Consider the following 24,647-nt stretch of genomic DNA (forward strand, 5'->3'; position numbering starts at 1 on the left):
ACTTGCCAGGGGATGTTTTCGATTGGACAGAAGAGCCGCTCGCTGTCGCACACCATTGGCTAATGTGCCTGCCTGTCACTGTAAGTCGTTATTCGATTGGTTATTTCTACAAAGGGCTTACTAAATACACAACAAGCAAATTTGGCGCCACAGATGAAACACGGAAACCCTGCGTTTAAAACAAGGACAGTTTTAAAACGTCTATGTAAAACGTCTATCACTAAAAAGTGATAGTTTTATATATTTAAACTTTATAATCTTATATTTTAACATGTTTGTGACCGATATTCGAAAGGAATTTTATGATGTTGTCGTTAATCAGGTGCGTAATAACTGTTTTGTCTGGGTTTGGTTGCTGGAGTCATTTATGACCCCCAAACTGTTAATATTTACAGTTAATATAAATAGCTAGTATTGAAAAGCACTATTAATACTACCATTATCTGTTGATGTTTTAATATTTTATGTTATATAGTACATGTTCATTTATAATACTTATTCTGTTCTATATGTTGTTGCTTGTGTATTGTTAAAGTTAATATATTCTTATAATATTCTTAAACTACTTTGAATTTCTCAGACTTGTCTCTTTTTTATATATATATATATTCAGAGAGTGGCCCTGCTCGTGTCTCCTGATATTGATGCCTTGTGTGCCTGTAAGGTTCTGCAGGTTAGTCATATCATTATAAATTCATATTCTACAATAACAGCAACATTGAACAAACAGTAAACGTTACAACATACACAGATATTCAATACACAAGATACTTTGTACAGGACACCTACAACAACCTACGCATGTGCAAAGATTATGATGTAATAGTGTAAAAAAACATTAGTATTAATATGTGGTGTAGATATGCAGATGTTTATATACTGTAGTACATATTATCGTTCATTCATACACTAATGGTTGACTGAAATATATATTTTTTAGTTTCTCGAGCGCAGGGATTTTCAATCTTTTAGATCCCACATCACAGACACCTGTGTGCAAAATTTAAAAGGTAGAAATGTATGTCTTTATGCATGCATAAAGACCCCATTAATACTGTGGAAATGTATATTATAGATATGTGTAAAATATTTAGTTTCTATTACATTACACTAATGTGTTTTTCAACTCACTGTAGTGCTGTACGTTTAGAGGTGGTATTTATTAAAATTTGATTAATTTATTTTTATATCATTATTTGTTTGAAAACTCCTGCTCTAGAGAGAGGGCTGCCCAAAAAATTCTACACAATACAGTTTAATGATTGCAAATTAGATGTTTTTAAATGAAACATTTCACTCAGTTTTTACTCAAAGGTGTTCAGCATTTTTTGTTCCAAGTGTTTGTCTATGTTTTTCCATCCAGGCTCTATTTCACTGTGATCAAGTGCAGTATACGCTGGTTCCTGTGACAGGATGGCAGGATTTAGGGACTGCATTTTTGGAGCATAAAGAACAGGTACCACTTTATGCTCTGCCATAAATGCGGTTTAGTTAGGCAACTATATATATCAACTATAGACTTATGTGGGCAATAGTCCTCAGCTTTTGAGTCTAATCTATAAGCAATTGTTGTGTATCTGTATGTTTCTTCTAGTACCAGTATTTTGTCCTGATAAACTGTGGAGCAAATGTGGACCTGCTGGAGACTCTTCAGCCTGAGGAAGACTCTGTGTTCTTCATCTGTGATACACACCGACCTGTTGACGTGGTCAACGTCTACAATGAAACTCAAGTACAAATGTCCAGCACTTTATTAGCTCTGATGCATCCTGTTGCAAATATGCAGTTATTAATAAATTATTTATTTACTTGAACTGCTATAGATTAAGCTCCTGATTAAGCAAGATGACGATCTTGGTGTTCCGTCCTATGATGACATCTTCCGTGATGATGATGAGGACGAAGAAGGAGGCGGCGATGATTCTGGAAATGAAAGCGATGGAAGCGCAGAGCCTTCTGGGAAACGGAGGCGATATGATGAGGCATGTTTTCATATTTATATCATGCATATTATGAGTAGATGGATTCTTTATGCTCAAGGTTTGTAAAGTCTGCATTAACTTCTTCAGGGTGCTTTGGAAAGGAGAATAGAACGACAGCGTGCCAGACGAGAATGGGAAGCTCGAAGGTCATTCAATATAAACATAACAATTACTCCAAAATTAAAATGTGCAATGCTGAAACATTTTTGTGTGATAAGTACCTTGTTTAGTGTGTGTGTGTGTTGTGTTTGCAGGAGAGAGATTCTGTTCGACTACGAGCAGTATGAGTTCCATGGAACATCAGTGAGTAACTATGATCATGTTTTCATATGGTCTGATTTTATAGCTCATGTTCATGCTTTAATGCATTTGTGATTGTGACTTCAACAGATTTACATGAGGCTTTTAGATGGTTAATAAAGCTGGATGAAATGGCTTTTGACAACATTCAGCACTAATATAACAATAAAGCAAATAAAGTGCTATGTGGAACTTTCATAAACTTTTATGAATCATTGCATCAATTTTAGGTTGAAAACAGGATACGGCCTAATGTGAATTTTATATTTCAAAAGGATCTGATTGAAGTCTATAATGTGAACGTGTAGCATTCAGTCATTAAATATTTGTGAATGGTTAAATGCCATAATTAAATACTCAATGATTTGCTCAGTTCTACTACTTCGTGAATATGCAATTTGCTCAATATTTGTTGGCTCAGCTGTAGTGTGTGAATGTTGATTCTGTTGTCTACAGGCAGCGTTGGTGATGTTTGAGCTGGCCTGGGTCATGTCTAAAGACACCAAAGACATGCTGTGGTGAGCTTCCTATTTAATATTACCTCTAAGAAGTCGCAGTAGGGCCGTAGATGTGTTCTGCGAACTGAAAACTGACTCCTTGATTGGCAGGTGGAGTGTCATTGGACTGACAGATCAGTGGGTCCATGATAAAATCCCACAGTAAGAATCTCACTCTTTTCTCGTATCGCCATGATCAACCTCTTGAAAACATCTCATTACTTCTGAAGCAGTGTTTCAAAGTAACCTGTGTGTCTTCATCAAACAGTATGAAATATGTGACAGACATCGCCACCCTACAGCGCCACGTGTCCCGACACAACCATAGAAATGAGGATGAGGAAAACTCGCTGTCCATCGACTGCATGAGGATCTCCTTTGAATATGAGTATCCTTCTCAGCATGATGTGAAATTATGTTTGGATGTGTGATGTTCAAAACTAAAGACCAGTGCATTGCTTACTGCATACTATTGTGCTGTTTAATGACCTCATTACGGTGCATGTTTAATTTCAGTGAATCTAGTTTTGTTGGGAATTAATTGGGTTCTTTTGCATCTAATTTTGTATAAAAATGTCTTTTGCATTATGGTGTGCTCTCGCAAATGAATGTGTTTCATACATAGAAATAATGTGCACAATGTACATAATGCATGCTGCAATCTTTCATAAATTGTAAGTGGAATGTCATTTTGAACATGCTTGATGAAGAACTGTGTGTGTAATGAGTGTGTTTGACCCTTGACCCCGTGTGTCAGTCTGAGGTTGGTGTTGTATCAGCACTGGTCTCTGTACGAGAGCATCTGTAACTCCTGCTACACCTCCTGCAGCTTTAAACTCTGGTCCATCAATGGACAGAAGAAACTGCAAGAGTTCCTGGCTGACATGGGGTGAGTGGACGCTGGGTCTTATTCTTCCAGGTCTTAAAGGGTTAGTTCACCCAAAAATGAAAATTATGTCATTAATTACTAACCCTCATGTCGTTCCAAGCCCGTAAGACCTCCGTTCATCTTCAGAACAGTTTAAGATATTTTAGATTTGGTCCGAGAGCTTTCTGTCCCTCCATTGAAAATATATGTACGGTATACTGTCCTTGTCCAGAAAGGAAATAAAGACATCATCAAAGTAGTCCATGTGACATCAGTGGGTTAGTTACAATGTTTTGAAGCATCGAAAATACATTTTGGTCCAAAAATAACAAAAACTACGACTTTATTCAGCATTGTATTGTCTTCCGGTTCTGTTGTGGATCCGCGTTCAGTGCCGCTGCTGACGTAAGACGCCGTGTTCAGATCCACAACAGAACCGCAAGACAATACAATGCTGAATAAAGTCCTAGTTTTTGTTATTTTTGGGCCAAAATGTATTTTCGATGCTTCAAAACATTCTAACTAACCCACTGATGTCACATGGACTACTTTGATGATGTCTTTATTTCCTTTCTGGACAAGGACAGTATACCGTACATACATTTACAATGGAGGGACAGAAAGCTCTCGGACTAAATCTAAAATATCTTAAACTGTGTTCCGAAGATGAACGGAGGTCTTACGGGCTTGGAACGACATGAGGGAGAGTCATTAATGACATCATTTTCATTTTTGGGTGAACTAACCCTTTAATGGAGAAGAAAACACTTTGGTTCATGTTAATAATGGACATAATCTTTAAGTTTTTGCTAAAGGAATTACCCAAAAGAAGCCATGCTTTACAGTAGTTTGATCATTTATGGCATGTTTTTCCCTTGCTTAAACATGTTTTTTTAAAATGCCAGCAGTAGAAATATGATAAAGATATTTTTATTTTTTATTAATATTATGTATCGTTTATTGAGCAAGTTGATTAACTGTGATATGTGTAAATCGATTGCATTAATATAGAATACATTGTATACATGTGATTCAGACTTTAGTTGAAAATATCCTTTTAATGATTGTTTTTCCCTCAGTCTCCCACTCAAGCAGGTGCGGCAGAAGTTTAACTCGATGGATATGGCGATTAAAGAGAACCTGCGTGAAGTCATCGAGGAATCGGCCAATAAATTTGGGTGAGAGAGAGTCAAATGAAAGATTGTGCCTGTTGTAATCTGTATCTGTCGCATGTTTAATGGTTTGGTTTGGTTTTTCCACCTCAGGATGAAAGACATTCGTGTTCAGACGTTCGGTGTACACTTTGGCTTTAAGAACCGGTTCCTGGCCAGTGATGTGGTTCACGCTGCGGCCGCCTTGCTGGAGAACGTGGAGAAGGATGAAACGCCAGCGGACAACTTCATCAAAGCTCTGGACTGTCTGTCCAGGTATAAAGCAGGGCCATTATATTTAACTATATTTTGATTTGATTTGATTAACTTTATTAATCCCACACTGGGGAAATTCCATTGTTACAGCAGCTCCAATAAGATACAAAATATAAGAATAGAATAGTACGGTGGCCGAGAGGTGCAAAACAAATTACAATTCAGAAAACAAAATAACAATTCAGAAAACACAACGACAATTCAGAAAACACAACAACAATTCATTCAAAACGGAAAACGTAGGTATATTTTGAGAATGGCATACTTGTCGCTGATTGGACGAGACACCTGTCAATCAAGCCAGAACCGGAATCAAGCAATTACTGGAAGTACCGAGGGTAGAAAAGCGATTCGTTTTTACCATAGACTGTAAAAAAAATTGGTTTTTACATTGAAATCTTCACGGTTACTTTTGTACATGCAGCTTTCTCTACCGTGAACGAGATTATAATGTTATTCGCTGATGTACAGATCAAACGTTAAATCTGAAGTAGTAGACATATATTTCTCTCGGTTGTTTAGTGTCCTTAACTTTATATCTCGGCGCTGTGGTGCAGAATTGGGGATTCCCTCAATACGTCATTGTCCAGGATTGATCACCCTGCTGTCAGGACACTTAAAGTAACTCAATGCAGATGGACCAGAATATGAACGTAACGCGCAAAGTTTTACGCTAAGTGATTCCCTGTGAAGTATAGGCTACGTTACTGGCATAAGCTGGCCTAGATATTCGTACATTTAGGGACCGTGACCATCTCTAAAGTTACATACGACATTGGTACACACGTTTCTAACTTCAATAGCATTTGAATGACTTGCAGTCATAAAACCATCTGTAAATTGTTCATGATGTAGATGTCAGGCATGATGCACACTTTTTAGATAGTTGATATTAAAATTAATATGAGCTCATGTGGTACTGGAAAAATATGTACACATGATTTGACAGTTTATTTGATTAAAATACCCAAAAAAAATTTGATTTATTGATTCCGGTTCTGGCTTGATTGACAGGTGTCTCGTCCAATCAGCGACAAGTATGCCATTCTCAAAATATACCTACCTTTTCCGTTTTTAATGAATTGCCGTTGTGTTTTCTGAATTGCCGCTGTGTTTTCTGAATTGTCGTTGTGTTTTCTGAATTGTCGTTGTGTTTTCGGATTTGTTGTTTTGTTTTTGGATTTGTTATTTTGTTTTTATAATTGTGATTTGTTTTGCACCTCGGCCATCGTAGAATAGAGTAAAATTAATTACAATATTAATAATAATGATGATAATAATAATAAACCAACTGTATTTACACAATAACCAACCTTTTGTAAACAGACATTCTATAAACACAAATATACAAATAAATATGCGAATAAATAGAGGTAATATTGCACAGTTGGAAGTGACACAAAGTTAATAAATAGATAAAAAATGTTGCATAAAATAAAAAATTAACTGAAATAAAATTAAATTTAAACTTAGTTTATTTCAGCTAGTTGCTAAAGCAACATTACTAGTTTTATTTAGTTTGACTTTATGTACTAAAATAAACTAGAACTGAAATAAAAATGTAAAACTACATAAACACATTTAAAAAAAAAATACTATTATGAAAAACAGCAAAACTTCAAAAATGCAAATACAGAAAATACAAAATTAAAATATAATTCAGAATATAAATAAAAAAAGCTGTATTAGTATCTCAATGATGCTAAAATAACACTGGTATAAAGAGGCTGGGCCGTCTCTTTAACAGTTTCATAGATATTGTAATGTGTCTGTAGTTTCTCAAGGACAGATTTCCTTAATAACTCCTCTTGTCTTTGTCTGTGTCTCTGTAGGAGTAATCTGGAGCGGTTGCATTTAGGCATTGATCTGGCCAAGAGGAAACTAAAGGCCATTCAGCAGACGGTGGCGAGCTGCATCTGCACGAACCTCATACTCTCACAGGGGCCTTTCCTCTACTGCCATTTACTGGAGGTGTGGAACAAATCTAATGTCTTCAACTTTACCATTATGAAGTGTAGCACAGTTTCTCAGTGAAATTGTAGTCTATTGTCCGTGCTTGAAGTGTTGGCACTGCTCTTTTAAATGAGCAGCTTTCATTGGTCTAAACCTTTTGTGATCTAATCGAGATGTAAACACTTGATTGGATTGAAAACTGAAACTGGAAAGTGCTGAGTATATGCAATGACAGAAATGACCTATGACGCACGGAACGAGCTGTTGTTGTTGAATATAGTCGTGTCATACTAAACTTCTCCTTCCACTCACCGTCAGTGAAGCGCCGCAGTGTCGTCCCAGCAGTCCTTTACATCGGACTCTCATCCGCACACACCTTGTTTGGGTGTGTGAAGGGGTGTTTTTACTGCTTGATGAATATAAGCAGCACGGCACAAAGCTTCATGTGCTCGTCCTCTCCTTATCAGGACCCAGACTAGATCAATATTAAGTCTGCTCAATAAAACAAAGAAAAGAAGCAATGTAGGATTATGGTTAGTGTGTGCAAACAGCGGGAAACGCAGTATATTCGTGCAGTGTGCGGAAGCTTGTGACATAACTGTGCACATCAACCCGATCACTTTTTTTAACATTCATGTAAACACTACATTCGGATTTATCAATCGAAATTAATTAATTCCAATTAAAACAAAAGGTATCCATGTAAAAGTAGCTAGTGTCTCGAAGCAGCTGGGTTTGTGCTGTGGTTTTTGGGTCATTTGTAACCTCCTCCATGTCCTCTTTCTCTCAATTTTTATTGTACAAAAGTATTATTACTATAAAATAAAAAATAACTATTAAATACTCTATTTTATAGTACAGTTGTATTATTATTTGAGTAATATTTATTGTTTTTTTTATAATTTAATAAAATAAACATTGATTATTAAATACTCATTTCTATAGTACAATTAATAGCATTATTACTATATTTATTGATTTGATTTCAATAACATTATTATTATTATATACTTGATTTTATAGTACAATAGTGTTATTCATGTAGTAGGGCTGGGCAACGATTAATCGTGATTAATCGCATCCAAAATAAAAGTTTGTTTACATAATATATGTGTGTGTAGTGTGTATAATTTTGTATATATAAATACACACACATGCATGTATATATTTAAGAAATATTTGCATGTATATACTTTATATATATTTATACATAATTAATATTATATATAAATATAAATATTTGATGTATTAATAACACATTTTTCTTAAATAGATACATGCATGTGTGTGTATTTATATATATATATATATATATATATATATATATATATACAAAATAATTATACAAACTACGCACACATATATTATGTAAACACAAACTTTTATTTTGGATGCGATTAATCGTTGCCCAGCCCTAGGTAATATATATTTTTTAAATTCAGTCAAATAAAAAAATTATATTTATCTAATCCTCGACTCTGCCCAATTCTCGTGTCAACCCCAACCGTATATACATTTTATTTATACCAGGTTTTATACATATACAAAACAGATCAAATGAAAGTCTCACATTATATATACAAAGAGTAATAGTATACATAAAATATACACAAAAAGACCCCCCCCATTCTCATGTTGACACGTTTGGAGTGATATGAGGGTGAATAATGACAGTAGTTTATTATATTGTGTTGAAAACAAGTTGTTGAAGTGTGTCTTGTGTTTGTAGGGAACACCAGATGTGAGGCTGTTTTCTAAACCTCTGGCTCTGACACTCCTCTGCAAATATCTGCTCAAAGCGTTCGTCTGCTCCGTAAGTGCATGTGTGCAAAAAACACTGAATGAAAGTCAGTTGATGTGTCTGTGGAGTTTGTCGGCAGTCACATTAAGCTGCTAAGCCAGAGAAATGTTGGAGTTCAGCACATGTGATGATAGGACATGGCTGTTCTCATGAGGATGTTTTCTTTAGACGAGGAACAAACGCTGTAAGATACTGCCGTTGATAATGGCCGCTCCACTGGATGTGGAGAAGGGGACTGTGATCGTCCTGGGAATTCCACCAGAATCAGACACCTCTGACAAGAAAAAGTGAGTTTGTTCATGCTTTTAAACAGAGACTCACATTCGCCTCCTTTTCTTCTCTGAAAAATGCTAAAACTCCAATCAAAAATTACATCAGCGTTTTTCTTTTCCCTCAAGTTTCTTTGGCCGGGCGTTTGAAAAGGCAGCTGAGAGCACCAGCTCCAGAACTCTACACGATCATTTCGACACTTCAGGTCAGTCACTGCACCACGGCATCATGGGACATGATCTCACACAGCTCATGTCAACCACTAGAGGGCAGAGCAGCCCAAGGTTTTCTGTGACGTCTCTCTGCTGTTCTGGATCTGAATTTGCAATGATGCAAAATTATGAAAGTAGTAAATATTTAAGAAAAGTTATTTCATTAGTATTATTGTTAGAATTTATCATTTTCATTCATTTATCAATTATTTGTTATAAAAAAAATGGAGCACATCATGTCACACTGCAGGACACCAGTGTTTACTTGAGTTCTGGAGCTTAACTTCAAAGCCAAATGTTGAATTAATTATGGTAATTTTACATGGAAGATTTAAGGATGTTTTTTTGTTGTCAGAACAGGTTGCATTAATCATGTAATATTAACACTCAAGTACGGCAGCTTGATTCTGGCAAAAATCATAATCACAATTATTTTTGGTCAATATTGAAATCATGATTATTTAGCACGATTATTCGTGGGCGATATGATAAGTCTTATTACACGATAAGTAATTTTAAAATATCAGTGGAATTTCACAAATATCGATACTTCAGCAAAAACTAATACTATGTTAACCAATGTAAGAGAAAGGTAAACAGTCAGAAAACAATAAGAACAAAGGAACAAATTACAAACCAAACGGTCAAATAAATCAGAATGAAAATACAAAAAAAACAGTGTTTTAAGTTTTGTACTAACAGTGGTGTTCATATTGAATAATAAAATGTAAAATAATAACACTGCATAGTCTTACTGTACATTAAATATAGATTAATCCTTTTTAAAAGCTACTTATGGTATTCAGTCAAGATCAGTGAGTGATTTTCCTTTGTCATTTGTTGTTTAATTATTATTAATGACAGACTGCAGCAGGTTTATTAGGCTGCTGTCCCTTTAAGAGCTAATGCATGGATCCGATGCACTGTTACACAAGCGTTTTCTTTCTCAACTGTGTACGTTTACTCACCGTGTTTACGTGAATACTCTCCAAAAAGTAATTTTGAAATTTTTGTGTACGCATTTGAGCAACTATCCGAAGACCATTTGCTTATCCGCGTTCAGCTCCGCCTCGCAGCGCACACAGAAAGCCGCCTGGGGAACAGTGTCTCTTTTGTGGCTTGATGAGCTTTTAACACTGGTTAATCTCAAACATGTCCTGCAGTTTAGCAACAGTAGACTGCATTTTAAAACACTCACTTATAATAACCGCACAATAAACGTTTTACCTCGATTATCTTGTTTTCATAATCGTTGGAAACCGAAATCGATCAGTTACGATTTATTCGCACAGCCCTACACTCAAGTTATTTGACATACACATGAGCTGCACAACGGTCTAACTGATCCGTTATATTCATACAGTTTTCCCATCATTTCTGTCAGTTTGGTGCCAAATGCCTTCAGTTCTGCTAGACCCCAAAACACACACACACACATCACGTGTACACACACACACACATCACATCTACATTTATCAACATACCACAACAGGTTATGTGAATCTCTCTAGGGGCCTTATTAGGGGTTCAAGCACAAAGTGCTGTCTATTGTAATTGTAATTATTTGTAAAACTGACCAAACCGTAAGTGCTAGAGACTTGAAACCTGGCCAGATGGTAGGCCTCAATTTGGGGAGAACCTATCAGAGAATGACCCCGATTGACCAATAGGTGGCGCTACAGCAACCAAAAGTACTAATTTGCTCATAAATCCTAGACCGCTTGGCTCAAGACAGACAAAAGTTGAACTTTTGCATTTCTTTCTCTCTCTCTCTCTCTCTCTGCAGTTATAGAGCTAAAGATGGAGGACAGAGGGAAGTTTCTGGATGCCCTCATCACCCTGTTGTCATAAAGGCCCACTGCATGCTGGGAATGATTCCCAAATTGCCCACAGACACTCTGGACACACATATGCGTGCTTTGCATCCACACACACAGTTGCTCCACAAGTGGAATTTCACATCCCTTGAGTAAACGTGAGTTTTACCGTGTTCTCAGCCAGTTTGGTGCCAAATACCTTCACAGACCTTCATCCTTCACCCCAGAGATCAGCTGATGTTTTGGTCATGTGGTGCCAGACCTTCTGTTTGACTGTACAGGCCTGATTTATGTGTGTGTTTTTAGGGGTTTTTTTTGTGTGTGTCCTGTCCTTATGTATCTGTGCATGTTATATATGAATTTAAATAAATCATTTTTATAATCTTCTGATGTTGTGTTCAATTCATTGACTGCCAATTCAACGATGGTTTCTAGAATTATTGATTAAAAGTTTGTTTGATTAGTATTTTTAAATAGTTTTACGACAGTCGAAACAAAATCTTTTTGAAGCTTCTTTTTTTTTTAAGGTCAACATAACTTTGCAAGATGATTTACTTCCATGATGTTTTTGAGTAACAGATGTTCTGTGAAGGGGAATGTTATCCATGTGAAATGTATTGGATGGAGAAAAGTCCCTCCAACAGGTGCTTATTACATTTTTAACACATTTTCTTTGGATTAACATGCACTGAAAAGTTTACATAAATATTTGTGTTAATGCTTTTATGTTGCTAAATGTCTCATTTGTTAACATTAGTTAATGTGTTAACAAAAATATAGTGAGCAATATATTTTTCAACATTTACCAATGTTAATATTATTTAATAAAATTACATTTTTTGTTCATGTTAGGTCAAAGGGCATTAACTAATTTAATAAAACTTGAATTCAAAAATGTATTTTTTATAAATGAACTAAGATTAATGCTGTAGAAGTATTGTTCATGTTAACTAAGGTTTTTAAAGCTGCTTTTTGTGTCTCTTTTTTCAGCTAAACAGTGTAAATCTCCAGAGACCATCAATGTCTACCGCACTGCTGTTCTCCACACATCCTGCTAAACGCTGCAGAAATAAAGTCATGCCGGTTTGGAACGACATGAGGGTGAGTAAATGATGAGAATTTTATTTTTGGGTGAACTATGCGTTTGAAGTGTTGGTTGCTGGCGGGACAGGACTAGACCCTCCACTGTACAGAGCAAGAGTCCTCTCCCCTAATGACTGGGTGGATGTGTTTATGTATCATGGGGTTATTATCAAAGCATGAGTCAACTGTTTATCATCTTTGCCCCGTTTCCTTTTCTTTCCTCTCACGTTTTGACATTGTGTCCTTTAGTACTACTGTAAATCTGACAAATTTAATACTTGGACTGTTCCTAACTCTACACTCTTAGAAGAAAAAAAGCTTCAGTGGAGTTCTATATATAATATATATATATATATATATATATATACAGAAATGTCTTAAATTATTGCATACTACTTTCATGTTTAACGAGATACTTTTTAATGATAAGGTATGTTTACGAGCTGTTTAATTAATCAAATTTGATTAAAATTAAATGAATTAAAACAAAATTAATTAATTAAAACTATGTCCATAAAATGATCCCATGATAGGTTATCAAAGCATGAGTCAACTGTTTATCTTCTTTGCCCCGTTTCCTTTTTTTTTTTCCTCTCACGTTCTGACATTTTGTCCTTTTGTACTACATTTACTTCTGTAAATCTGATAAATGTAATACTTGGACTGTTCCTAACTCTTAAGTGGAGTTCTATATATACAGAAATGTCTTAAATTATTGCATACTACTTTCATGTTTAACAAGTTATTATTTTTTAATGATAAGGGCTGTTTAATTAATCAAATTTGATTAAAATTAAATGAATTAAAACAAAATTAATTAATTAAAACTATGTCCATAAAATGATCCCATGATAGGTTATCAAAGCATGAGTCAACTGTTTATCATCTTTGCCCCATTTCCTTTTTTTTTTTTCTCACGTTCTGACATTGTGTCCTTTAGTACTACATTTACTACTGTAAATCTGATAAATTGAATACTTGGACTGTTCCTAACTCTTCAGTGGAGTTCTATATAATATATATACAGAAATGTCTTAAATTATTGCATACTACTTTCATGTTTAACGAGTTTTTTATAATTTTTTAACGAAAAGGTATGTTTACAAGCTGTTTAATTAATCAAATTTGATTCAAATGAAATGAATTAAAACAAAATTAATTCATCAAAACTATGTCCATAAAATGATCCCATGATTGGAACCCCTAAAAGGTTCTATATATATGAAACACTTGATGGAACCCTTTAAGGTTCCATATAGAACCTTTTCTTCTAAGATTGTGCTTATGACGAGCAGTAATAACAGTGATGCGGGTTGCTGGTTTTCCACTAAGCTGCTCGGATGGAATGTAATAACTGGTTAGATGCACAACTGCCATGCTCTAGTTAGCTAGTATTGTGTAGAAATACATCTCTTTTTTTTCTTTTCATCTCTTTTTTTAAGATTACATTAACAAGAATTTTGCGTTATTATGAACAAAAGTCTCTTTCTGTGGTTGTATGGCGTGTAGCTCTGCAGTTGTTCTCTTCTCTCGCTCTGTTCTTGAATGGTTTGATCCCGTGAGGATTAGCTGCTCTGGATAACCACAAACAATAGAAGTCACAGAGTGTGTGTGTGTGTGTGTGTGTGTGTGTGTGTGTGTGTGTGTGTGTGTGTGTGTGTGTGTGTGTGTGTGTGTGTGTGTGTGTGTGTGTGTGTGTGTGTGTGTGTGTGTGTGTGTGTGTGTGTGTGTGTGTGTGTGTGTGTGTGTGTGTGTGTGTGTGTGTGTGTGTGTGTGTGTGTGTGTGTGTGTGTGTGTGTGTGTGTGTGTGTGTGTGTGTGTGTGTGTGTGTGTGTGTGTGTGTGTGTGTGTGTGTGTGTGTGTGTGTGTGTGTGTGTGTGTGTGTGTGTGTGTGTGTGTGTGTGTGTGTGTGTGTGTGTGTGTGACTCTCCATCACTTTTGGGTGGGCTTCATCCGTTCAGACCCTCAAAAACATTAAGCAATGCATGTTACAAACCAGTTGTTTCAACAACATTGTTTGACACTAACCACAGATTTTATTAACAGAGAGGGTTCATTGTCTCATAACACAGATGTTAATATAAAGCATTCGGCTTGGTTTTGTGTGTGTGTGTGTGTGTGTGTGTGTGTGTGTGTGTGTGTACAAACGAACATGCTCTTAAGAATAAGAGCAAAGACAGTCAAACATCCATGAAGAATCCAACAACAGCCAATTAAAATGCTGCCCTACTGAGAAGACAATTTCCTGTGTGTGTGTGTAGACTTTTTTTTTTCTTTCTTTTTTTTTTCCATGAGGAAACATTTTATAAATCACACTAAATTATGTTTTTTAAATATATATATATTTTTTTTTAATGTAAAAATGCAGAAAGTTTTGTGTGATGGGCAGGTTTAGGGCTAGGGTTAGTGTAAGGGGAGAGAATATACAGTTTGTACAGTATAAAAACCATTACCGGCGGTACATCTATGGAAAGTCCCCATAAAACATGTAAACCCGACATCTTTAATTAGGGGAATTTTGTTCCATTTGTTGTAATGAACCGCTGGAAATCTCTGAACTCTGAAGAAGAAAAGCAGACATCTAAAGCGGAATAAAGCCGTCTCATATAACCGAGACTGTGTCCGTAAGCCGGCGTCGCAGCGGGAGGTTAAACCCTCGTCCAGTCCAATTTACTTTCAACCTGCACACATTCCATATTTCATTAAGAACATTCCAGAATCACTCCCAGACATTCCGGAACCTGCAGGGTTCCGTCACCGCTGCCACTCCGTGTTCCCGCAGGACAGACATATCACACATGAGATTTAATATCTGAGAGAAGTACAGTAATCTCCCTTCTGTCTCCTCTAGAGTTTCTCAATATTTATTTATTTATTTATTATGAACTTCAAATTCTACCACAATCATTTTATATCTTGATATTCTATACTGTATTACAACTATTTTATTATTTATATACTATTCTAGTAATATTTTAATTAGCTTTTATTTATTTAATTTTTGTTTGTTTATTTTGTTAGTGTTTTTTTTTATTTTTTATATAGCATTAAATATTTCTTATTTTGGTTTAATTTTAGCACTTCAACGTAAACTTAGTTTCACTCAGTTGCCAAGGCAGCATTTCTAATTTCTTTTCAAGTTTTTTACGTTTATTTTTCCATCTAATATTTATGTTTTTATTTCAGCTTTATTTCAATTACCAACAACCATTCTTAATAAATTCAGTTGTAGTTCACGATACAATTATTAAAAAATTAATAACAATTATTTTTCATAAATTTGTATAGCCTTCTTTACTTTTTTGTACTTTAATTGTACTGTACATTTCATAAGTGCAATATGATCCCCAGTGTTCACCTGAGGCGCAAATGAAAACAGAACTTGAGACAGAACACAAAGCAGAAACTTCTAATAAACAAAATGTCCTGATTTTTGCACGGGACTTGATGACTTGTCGCACGTTTCCATGCATCATTTTTCCTTGATTATGATGACACTCCCATATTTAACGCATAATTAGGCACTCAAATACACACATCATCATGCCCCTCCTTATTAACTTCCTTCCTGCTTCCTGTCCAGCTGACCCTTAAACAGGAAGTCTGATGATTCTGTTGGTCTGTAACCGTTCAGCATCATGAACCTCACATAAACACACACTAACACTCGAGCATGTTCTTGAATCACAAGCTTTGAAAGATGAACTTACATTTTTACGACGTTATAAAGTTAGGCCATACACTACTATTCAAAGTTTTGGGAACTGTAAGGTTTTTTAGTCAGCAAGGATTAATTAAATGGATCAAAATGTATAATGCAACAAAGAGTTTCTATTTCAAATAAATGCTGTTCTTTTTGATATTTGTTCATCAAATAGAAAACAGTTTAAAAAAATGTAACGCTAGTGTATATAAAGACATGAGGATGCAACTATAGGATCATTTCTCATTTCATCTCACGTAGGAAAGATGGCCGTTTGCCAGCACATCATTTGATTGACAGCGAGAGTGTGGACGGTGACTAATCCGTGTTAGTGAGAGGTTGCTCACGACGGACCATCACCGTGGCGATGGTGTGTTTGATGACATCACAACTGGTCAGTAATGGGAAGCTGGAAATGACACCTGACCTTTGGAGGGCAGAGGTCAGCGCAGGCGTCATGAGAACCTGTCGTGTGTGTGTGTGTGTGAGAGAGAGAGAGAGAGAGTGTGTGTGTGTGTGTGTGTGTGTGTGTGTGTGTGTGTGTGTGTGTGTGTGTGTGTGTGTGTGTGTGTGTGTGTGTGTGTGTGTGTGTGTGTGTGTGTGTGTGTGTGTGTGTGTGTGTGTGTGTGTGTGTGTGTGTGTGTGTGTGTGTGTGTGTGTGTGTGTGTGTGTGTGTGTGTGTGTGTGTGTGTGTGTGTGTGTGTGTGTGTGTGTGTGTGTGTGTGTGTGTGTGTGTGTGTGTGTGTGTGTGTGTGTGTGTGTGTGTGTGTGTGTCAGAGAGAAAAAAATAATTCTTGAATGTGAAACTATCACTTCTCAGATGCAGTAATGGAATGTTGCAGGAAATTTCCTTAAGGAAAAATTAGGATATATATTCATAATTTCAACCAATATGGTTCCTACTTACTGACAAGGCAATGTTGACTCAACCAATGGCACGAATTTAGGGCGGGACTATATATTTGTCCAACCACCCATCTAACAATAATCTATTCTAAGAACGTTTAGCAAACATACCCTTAATAATGTTTTTTTCTGAATGTTCCCTGAAGGTTCAAAATGTCCAGTTTTTTAAATGTTTGAAAAACGTTCTTAATGTGAACATCAAGTCAACATTCCATTTTATCATTCTTCAAATATTATGGGAATGTTACTTTTGAATGTTCTCTGAACATTCTGAAACAAGTAGTAACATTTAAAAAAACATTAGATGAACGGAAACGTTTCAGAAAGAAACATGGTAACACTTTATTTTAAGGTGACTTATTGTTACATGTTCTAGTAATAACAAGCCGGACCAGAAAGTTTTAAAAAGTTTTTAAAGCTTGAAGTTTGAAGGTTTTCAGTCGAAGTACTTCAAAACATTAAAACGTTAAACTACTTTAAACTTCGAAGGCAATACAGTCTATCAGAAAAAGCAGATAGATAGATAGATAGATAGATAGATAGATAGATAGATAGATAGATAGATAGATAGATAGATAGATAGATAGATAGATAGATAGATAGATAGATAGATAGATAGATAGATAGATAGATAGATAGATAGTAACTTTAGCATTAATTAGCCTATCATGTTTTTTACAACATTAACATGTTGCTAACATGAATTAGCATATTTTAACACATTGCTAGCATTAATTAGCACATTGCTAGACGTCATTTGCCACCGTTGTTTCTTCAATGACGTGCGACTCACATTGACGGGAATATCCGCTCTGTACGCTTGCATGGCAGGGGCAAATACTTGTATCCGATTCATATTTCTGAAACAATCGGAATTGGGTCACTTAAACCATGTAATGCAAATGCAGTCTATATTAAACTTTAAAGGCAACATGACTTTAAAAATGACAATACCTATGTTTTAATGAATATTGCAGTGTTTATTATGAGTGATTTATCCGAACACATCATTATTGTTTTTAATCCATGTGCCTCATAATCTTGAATAAAAATAACCTCCCCTTCCTCTTGCAGCTTCTCTTCTCTGATGACGAGGGCGGGGCAACCTGTCACTCACATGAGATCCACCAATAGCAAACCACAACCATCCAATCAAGTGTCCACCTTTCAAAAAGCCGTTTCACTCGGATAAACGCCACGATAGGGAAGAAAAGACTATCACAACTTCTGTTTCATACTGACTTTAAAAATTACTCGATGTAAATGAAATATTAATGAAACTTCATGCACACAAGTGTAAATTTTCCAGCAATAATACAGTATTTTCTACAGCTTTCAAAGAAATAAAAAACGATGGGTCTGTTATTCAGCTTTGTACTAATATAGGAAAGCTATAATGACTATTAGTTTGTTCTCTTTTTTTGTGTGTGTGTAATAAGGTCAGGTTTTTATTGTGGACTGACTCAATTTTATGTTTTATGTATTGGTCTTTCTTTTACTTATTTCTCTTTTCTTTTTTTTCTTTGTGTTGTTGAATGAATGAATGTGTAATCTAAAGCAGTCAGGTTGGTTAAGTCATTTTAAATAATATATACACTACCGTTCAAAAGTTTGGGGTCGGTACGATTTTAAATACTTTTAAAAGAATTCTCTTCTGCTAACCATGGCTGCGCTTATTTGATTAAAAATACAACAAAAATCAGTTATAGTATTAAATATTAATCCAGTGTAAATCAGCTGTTTTCTGTGTGAATATATAGTAAAGTGTCATTTATTCCTGTGATCAAAGCTGAATTTTCAGTGTCAGTGTCTTCAGTGTCAAATGATCCTTCACAAATCAGTTTAATATGAGGATTTGATGCTCAAAAAACATTTATTATTATCAATTTTGAAACAGTTGTTGGTCTGTCAGTTGTAAAGTTTTTTTTTAGTTTTTTTTTTAGGATTCTTTGATGAATAGGAAGTTCAAAAGACTTTTGTAACATTATAAATGTCTTTACTGTCACTTTCGATCAAATTAATTATTCCTTGATAAATAAAAGTATTGATTTCTTTCCTACAAAAAATAAAAAATAAAATTCTCACTGACCCCAAACTTTTGAACGGTAGTGTATATAATTTAGGGTTTGGCACATTGTAAGCTTCCTGATGTTTTTACTCTGTAAAACAAGCATGTGTATTCATCTATTTGGTGTAAAATAATGATCTATAATCTTTCATATTTGTGGTCAAAAATGACATCTGGTTTCTGTGAGATCTGTTTATGTCAGTATGTTTTGAATCATGTGAGAGATTATTCTTTCTTCACATTCATGTTCCTAATTTTTTTTTCTTTCTTTCTCTCTCTCTCCCCCATCCGTGTCTTGGAATGTCTGCCGACGGGTCTCCCATTGTCCTCATCCATATGGCCACATTATGGGGTCCTGTCACCAGGCAACAGCAGGTTCTTTTGCGGTTGCCATGACGAAGATTCTTTAATGACGTCGTAGCTGCCCCCATGTGCCTCTCTTCATTATGGATGGACGGTCCTTTTAAAAAGTCTGGGCACCTCCCCCGAGTGCCCTCCTCAACTCCCCACCCAAAACACACACACTCACTCGTTACTCAGCCTCGTAACCTCCTCAGCTTCCAAAGGGTGACTGGAACTAACAATCCCACAATGCCGGCTGAAAGAACTGGTGTGGATATTCATACAGGCTCTCTATTGTGTTGACTGAGAGAGGAGGGTCTGGGGACGCAGTGCTGTTAACAAACCCATAAACTACAGAAAGAGTTTGCACTCTAGAATTTTATGTCCAGTAACCAAAGAAATTACTTTATGTGGCAACAACTAAATGAACTAGTTTTGTTAAAAAAAAATAATAATAAATGACATTTTTATAGTAAGATTATAAACAATTTGACATCCATATTGTTCTAAAAGTAAGATTGATTTGAATAAATAGGCTACAGTACACTTTATCTTAGTGTCATTGTTACACGTTACAAGTTAATAACTATAACTTCTGCATAATTACATGCAACTAGCCCTAAACCAAACCCTAACCCTATAGTAAGTATACATGTTAATTATTATTGCACAGTACTTAAATGCATAATTACACTGTAACACGGACACCTTAAAATAAGTGTAACCATAAATACATCTATAGTTGATATTAGTGTCAGTTGTGTCTCGTCACTCATTGTTTTTTATGCCTTGTAAACTTGAACATTTGTTTTGATATATATCCAATAACGTAAAGTATATTTAGCTAAAATAGAATAATATATGACAGTCTTGGAAGCATCAAACCAATCAGTCATGTTTTACACTATTGTTTTTCAGCAAAAGTCTAGGAATTCATCACTTTCGTGAAGTAGTTTACAGTTGATTAATTTAGCAATTATTGCAAACTAAAAACCAGATGAATTATTATTTTTTATTTTGAGTAAGGAAAACTATATTTGTCTGATGGATAAAAAATGCTTCTAGAAATAAAATGCAATGTTTTGCAGGGCAAATAAGTCAAATGGCCTGAATGTGTGAACAGAACAAAAGTTGTTGTTGAATCCAGAATGTAAACAGTCGGTTGTTCCAAACTTCTTTTTCTGAGTGTGTTTTTTGTACTAGTGCACTTTTATACTGGTACTAACCAGTCAAATCAGGTCATGCAGTCCTGCCGCACACTCTTAAGTGTGACTGACGTGTTTTTGCAGCATTGAGTGGCCATATGACCAGCTAAGCCTTCAGAAACAAGGTTTTGGAGAAAAAGTTGCACTTATACTTCACAACTGACTGTACACAGTTTTTCATTTTCTAACCGCTCGGTTCTGAGGTACTGTGTCAAATACTTCCCATATTCACAGTGTCATTTTAATGAATTGGTGAGAACCTTCATTATAACTTTAAAGGAATAGTTCACCCAAAAATTAAAATTCTGTCATTAATTACTCACACTCCAAACCCGTAAAACTTTTGTTCATCTTCAGAACACAAATTAAGATTTTTTTTATGAAATCTGAGCTACGCAACTACCACTTTGACGCTTTAAAAAGTTCATAGAGATCATAAAACGTATCCGTATGAATTTTCGCGTGTTACGCAGCACTTTTGAGTTTCCGCAAGAACCAATGAGGTTCATTCTCGTGTTACGCAGCAAATTTGAGCTTCTGGAAGAACCAATGAGGTTCATTCTCGTGTTACGCATCACGTTTGAGCTTCAGCAAGAACCAATGAGGTTCATTCTCGTGTTACGCAGCACGTTTGAGCTTCTGGAAGAACCAATGAGGTTCATTCTCGTGTTACGCATCACGTTTGAGCTTCAGCAAGAACCAATGAGGTTCATTCTCATGTTACGCAGCACGTTTGAGCTTTTGCAAGAGCCAATGAGGTTCATTCTCGTGTTACGCATCACGTTTGAGCTTCAGCAAGAGCCAATGAGGTTCATTCTCGTGTTACGCAGCACGTTTAAGTTTCCGCAAGAACCAATGAGGTTCATTCTCATGTTACGCAGCACGTTTAAGTTTCCGCAAGAACCAATGAGGTTCATTCTCGTGTTACGCAGCACGTTTGAGCTTCTGGAAGAACCAATGAGGTTCATTCTCGTGTTACGCATCACGTTTGAGCTTCAGCAAGAACCAATGAGGTTCATTCTCATGTTACGCAGCACGTTTGAGCTTCAGCAAGAACCAATGAGGTTCATTCTCGTGTTACGCAGCACGTTTGAGCTTCAGCAAGAACCAATGAGGTTCATTCTCATGTTACGCAGCACGTTTGAGCTTTTGCAAGAGCCAATGAGGTTAATTCTCATGTAACGCATCACGTTTAAGTTTCCGCAAGAACCAATGAGGTTCATTCTCGTGTTACGCATCACGTTTGAGCTTTCGCACGAGGTTTGTTCTCGCGCATCAAGCAGGTTCGGTTGAGCTTCTGTTTATGTTCAATGATGAATGTTTAAATGTGAATAAAATACTAAATTCAATCATCATATAAAGTGATCGAGTCTCTTCAGAAATTTTGACTAAAATGCATAATTCATATGGATTACTTTTACGATCTCTTTATGCTGTCAATGGAGGGACAGAAATCTCTCAAATTGTATTAAAAAGATCTTCATTTGTGTTCCGAAGATGAACAGAAATCTTACGGCTTTGGAAATGACATGAGGGTAAGTAATTAATGACAGAATTTTTGGGTGAACTGTCCCTTTAATGCTAAATATAAGCCTTTATGACTTTTAGCATTAAAACTAATATCAGAAGTCACAGAAGATGTGGGGTGTTAAATCAAACATGGTTGAATGAAAGTTAAATTAGACATGTTAATGGCTTTTGCTATCTGATGTTATCAGCGTATTCGCTTTGAAACTGTAGGCCTATGTACTGTATTAGTCAAACAGAGGCATTAAACAAAAACACAAACATTCATGTCAAAACTGTAAATGTTTATTCCAAAGAACATTCATTCATACACAATAAAAAAAAGTTACAAAAAATAACCATTTCAGACAAGCCGAATAAACTAAATGTAGAGGTCTTAAGTTCAAGGAACGATCCATGAAGGTTTGCATACAGCAAGGCACTATATACTGGCAAGAGAATCCCAAAAAACAGACATTTTCCAAAGTGAACGTAGATCCTTCTTGACGTTATTTCTCGTGTTCAGCTCATGACACTGAGCCACAGTGTGGACGGTTGAGCTAAGAGTTACAGATCAGTCAGGAACTGCTTCATTTTTCCAGCTGTTTGTCCTGGCTGACATTCCTCATGTTGAAGAGTCTCTGCAAATGTGCCAAAGCAGATTCCTCTAGATTTACACACTAATAACATCACGTCCTCAGCACATTGAACACATCGGTAAACATCTTTGATCAGCTCAGCTAACTTAATGGTTTTAGCCTTTTACAAACTTTTCCAGGTACCTAAAACAGATATTTTGTCAGATTATTCTTTCTCTTTCACCCTCAATGAAATTTTGAAACAGCATTTTTAACAAAGAGGCAACACTTTATAATAACTTCAGAGTGAAAACAAACATTATGTTTAACAGATCAGTAGTTTATGCACATTTAAACATTACATTAAAGTACATGATCAGCTTATTATCAGCAACATAATGTTACTGAAAACAATTATAAAAGGATTAGATACATTTTAGCCAATCGGAAGCTTTAAAATAAAAATAAAAATTATATAATGTTTAACAGATCAGTTCATGCACATTAAAACATGAATGCTGTATAAAAATATATAGCCAAATGAATGTTTCAGGACATTGAATGAAGGCTATTTTAATGACCTGTTAAGCTTTGCATAATGTTTGTTACTAAAGTTATTAAAAAATGTTCACCTTTCAGAAATGGATATCCACAAAAGACGTCGTGTTAAATAAAACAAATTGATCCAATCAGTAGTCCAAGATAGAAAATCAGTCTGAAGTTTTACAAGAGAACCGAAACATCTGCAGGTGGAGCAACACACAATAACTTTTTTTTATGTAACGTTACTGTAAAATCATTTCAAACAGGGTCTAAACGTAATTCCTCTTGTCATAGTCCCCGTTGGGTGTTGATCTTTTGGTGGGCGCGTATTGTGCCGAGTAGCCGGAGTTTCTGGAGGCTGGGCACGAGCAGCAGAGCATGCTCCCCCCGAGCAGCAGGAGCGCGGTGGCCGCCCAGCCGATGTAGAGAGCCGCTCCGATCTCCCGCTTCTGGGACGCCGGCACCTGCGGGTTGTAGAAGTCGGAGATGATGCTGTTGGCCATCCAGCACAGGGGCACGAGCATGAATATGGCACTGATGATGTAGATGACCCCTCCGACGTTCACCACGCGTGCCTTCACGTTCTCCGCCTTGATGCAGTTGGTGCACTGCGCGCCGGCGATCACCACCATCAGCCCGATGACGCACAACACCGACGAGATGACCGTGAGCGCGCGCGCGGCTTGGAGGTCGTGGCTGAGAGCGAGCATGGAGTCGTGGATCTTGCACTGCATCTGGCCGGTGCTCTGCACGGCGCACGACATCCACAGGCCTTCCCAGATGGTCTGCGCCACCACGATGTTGGCCTCGATGAAGGCGGTGACCTTCCAGGTGGGCAGCCCGCAGACGACCATCTCCAAGAGCGTGCCGAAGACGCACAGCATCAGACCCAGGATCTCCAGAGCCGCGGAGGCCATCTCTTTTACTCCTCGTAGTGCTTAAATCAATCTGTGCACCTGCTCTAGAACTTTGGGAACGTCTGGGAAGGCTGCTTTCCTCTCCAGAGTCTGGCTTTCTTTTCTACTAAAGTCTTTTATCCAAAGTTTCTTCTTCTCTCCAAATTTTTTTCTTTCCAAAAACTTCTATCCAAAAGTTTCAATCACAAAAACTGAAGCGCTTTGATCAGGTGGACCGCATCTCCTCGCTGCGTCTCCTCTGTGCTTTGACTAACGGACTTCTCCTGGACTGGGAATAAGTGGAGTGGAATAATAGCGGTACGCCAAGAGGAGGGGTGTGTGGGTGTGTGCGTTTGTGTGTGTGTTGAAGACTGAAGTGAAACTTTCATCCAATCGCACAAGAGAGCATCTGTTGCTCACCAATGAGGATGCAGAGAAGCTGTGCGTTTGTGTGTGAAAGTCTAAGAGGGGGGTCTTTAAACGAATAAAACAGTTTTTTTTAAACAGCTTTTTTTTAAATATAGAGCTTATTAAAAGCAGCGCAATGACAGGTATCAAAAGTGAGGCTGTGAGGTATAGATAGACTTGTCGTGTTTCCAATGGCTTCCGCTGTAAACAGCTGTAGGCTTTAAAGCCAAGAGGATTATACTTACAATTTTCCAAAGCTTATATTGTCGGGAGTTTTTTGTC

The 24,647-nt window shown here is 36.4% G+C and overlaps 3 protein-coding genes across 3 annotated transcripts in view; 1 reads left to right on the forward strand and 2 right to left on the reverse strand.

Moving 5' to 3' along the window:
* Positions 1–24,647, reverse strand: part of ufd1l (ubiquitin recognition factor in ER associated degradation 1) — a 188,206-nt gene that overhangs the window by 3,231 nt on the left and 160,328 nt on the right. The window lies entirely within an intron of this gene.
* Positions 127–11,514, forward strand: cdc45 (CDC45 cell division cycle 45 homolog (S. cerevisiae)). The gene is made up of 18 exons (XM_056259355.1): positions 127–322; positions 614–673; positions 1,364–1,456; positions 1,595–1,732; positions 1,824–1,982; positions 2,070–2,128; positions 2,237–2,285; positions 2,739–2,800; positions 2,891–2,941; positions 3,048–3,167; positions 3,537–3,668; positions 4,727–4,825; positions 4,913–5,074; positions 6,907–7,045; positions 8,757–8,840; positions 8,997–9,115; positions 9,227–9,303; positions 11,097–11,514. Exons 1-18 carry the CDS (start codon positions 272–274, stop codon positions 11,159–11,161), a joined length of 1,719 nt encoding a protein of 572 aa, XP_056115330.1. The 5' UTR covers positions 127–271; the 3' UTR covers positions 11,162–11,514.
* Positions 23,047–24,266, reverse strand: cldn5a (claudin 5a). Its single transcript, XM_056259367.1, has one exon. The coding sequence runs from the start codon at positions 23,976–23,978 to the stop codon at positions 23,331–23,333; it is 648 nt and encodes a 215-aa protein (XP_056115342.1). The 5' UTR covers positions 23,979–24,266; the 3' UTR covers positions 23,047–23,330.

Source organism: Rhinichthys klamathensis, unplaced genomic scaffold (genome assembly GCF_029890125.1).
Source record: "Rhinichthys klamathensis goyatoka isolate OS25496 unplaced genomic scaffold, OSU_Roscu_1.1 h1tg000167l_1, whole genome shotgun sequence".
In the NCBI taxonomy this organism is placed as follows: Eukaryota; Metazoa; Chordata; class Actinopteri; order Cypriniformes; family Leuciscidae; genus Rhinichthys; species Rhinichthys klamathensis.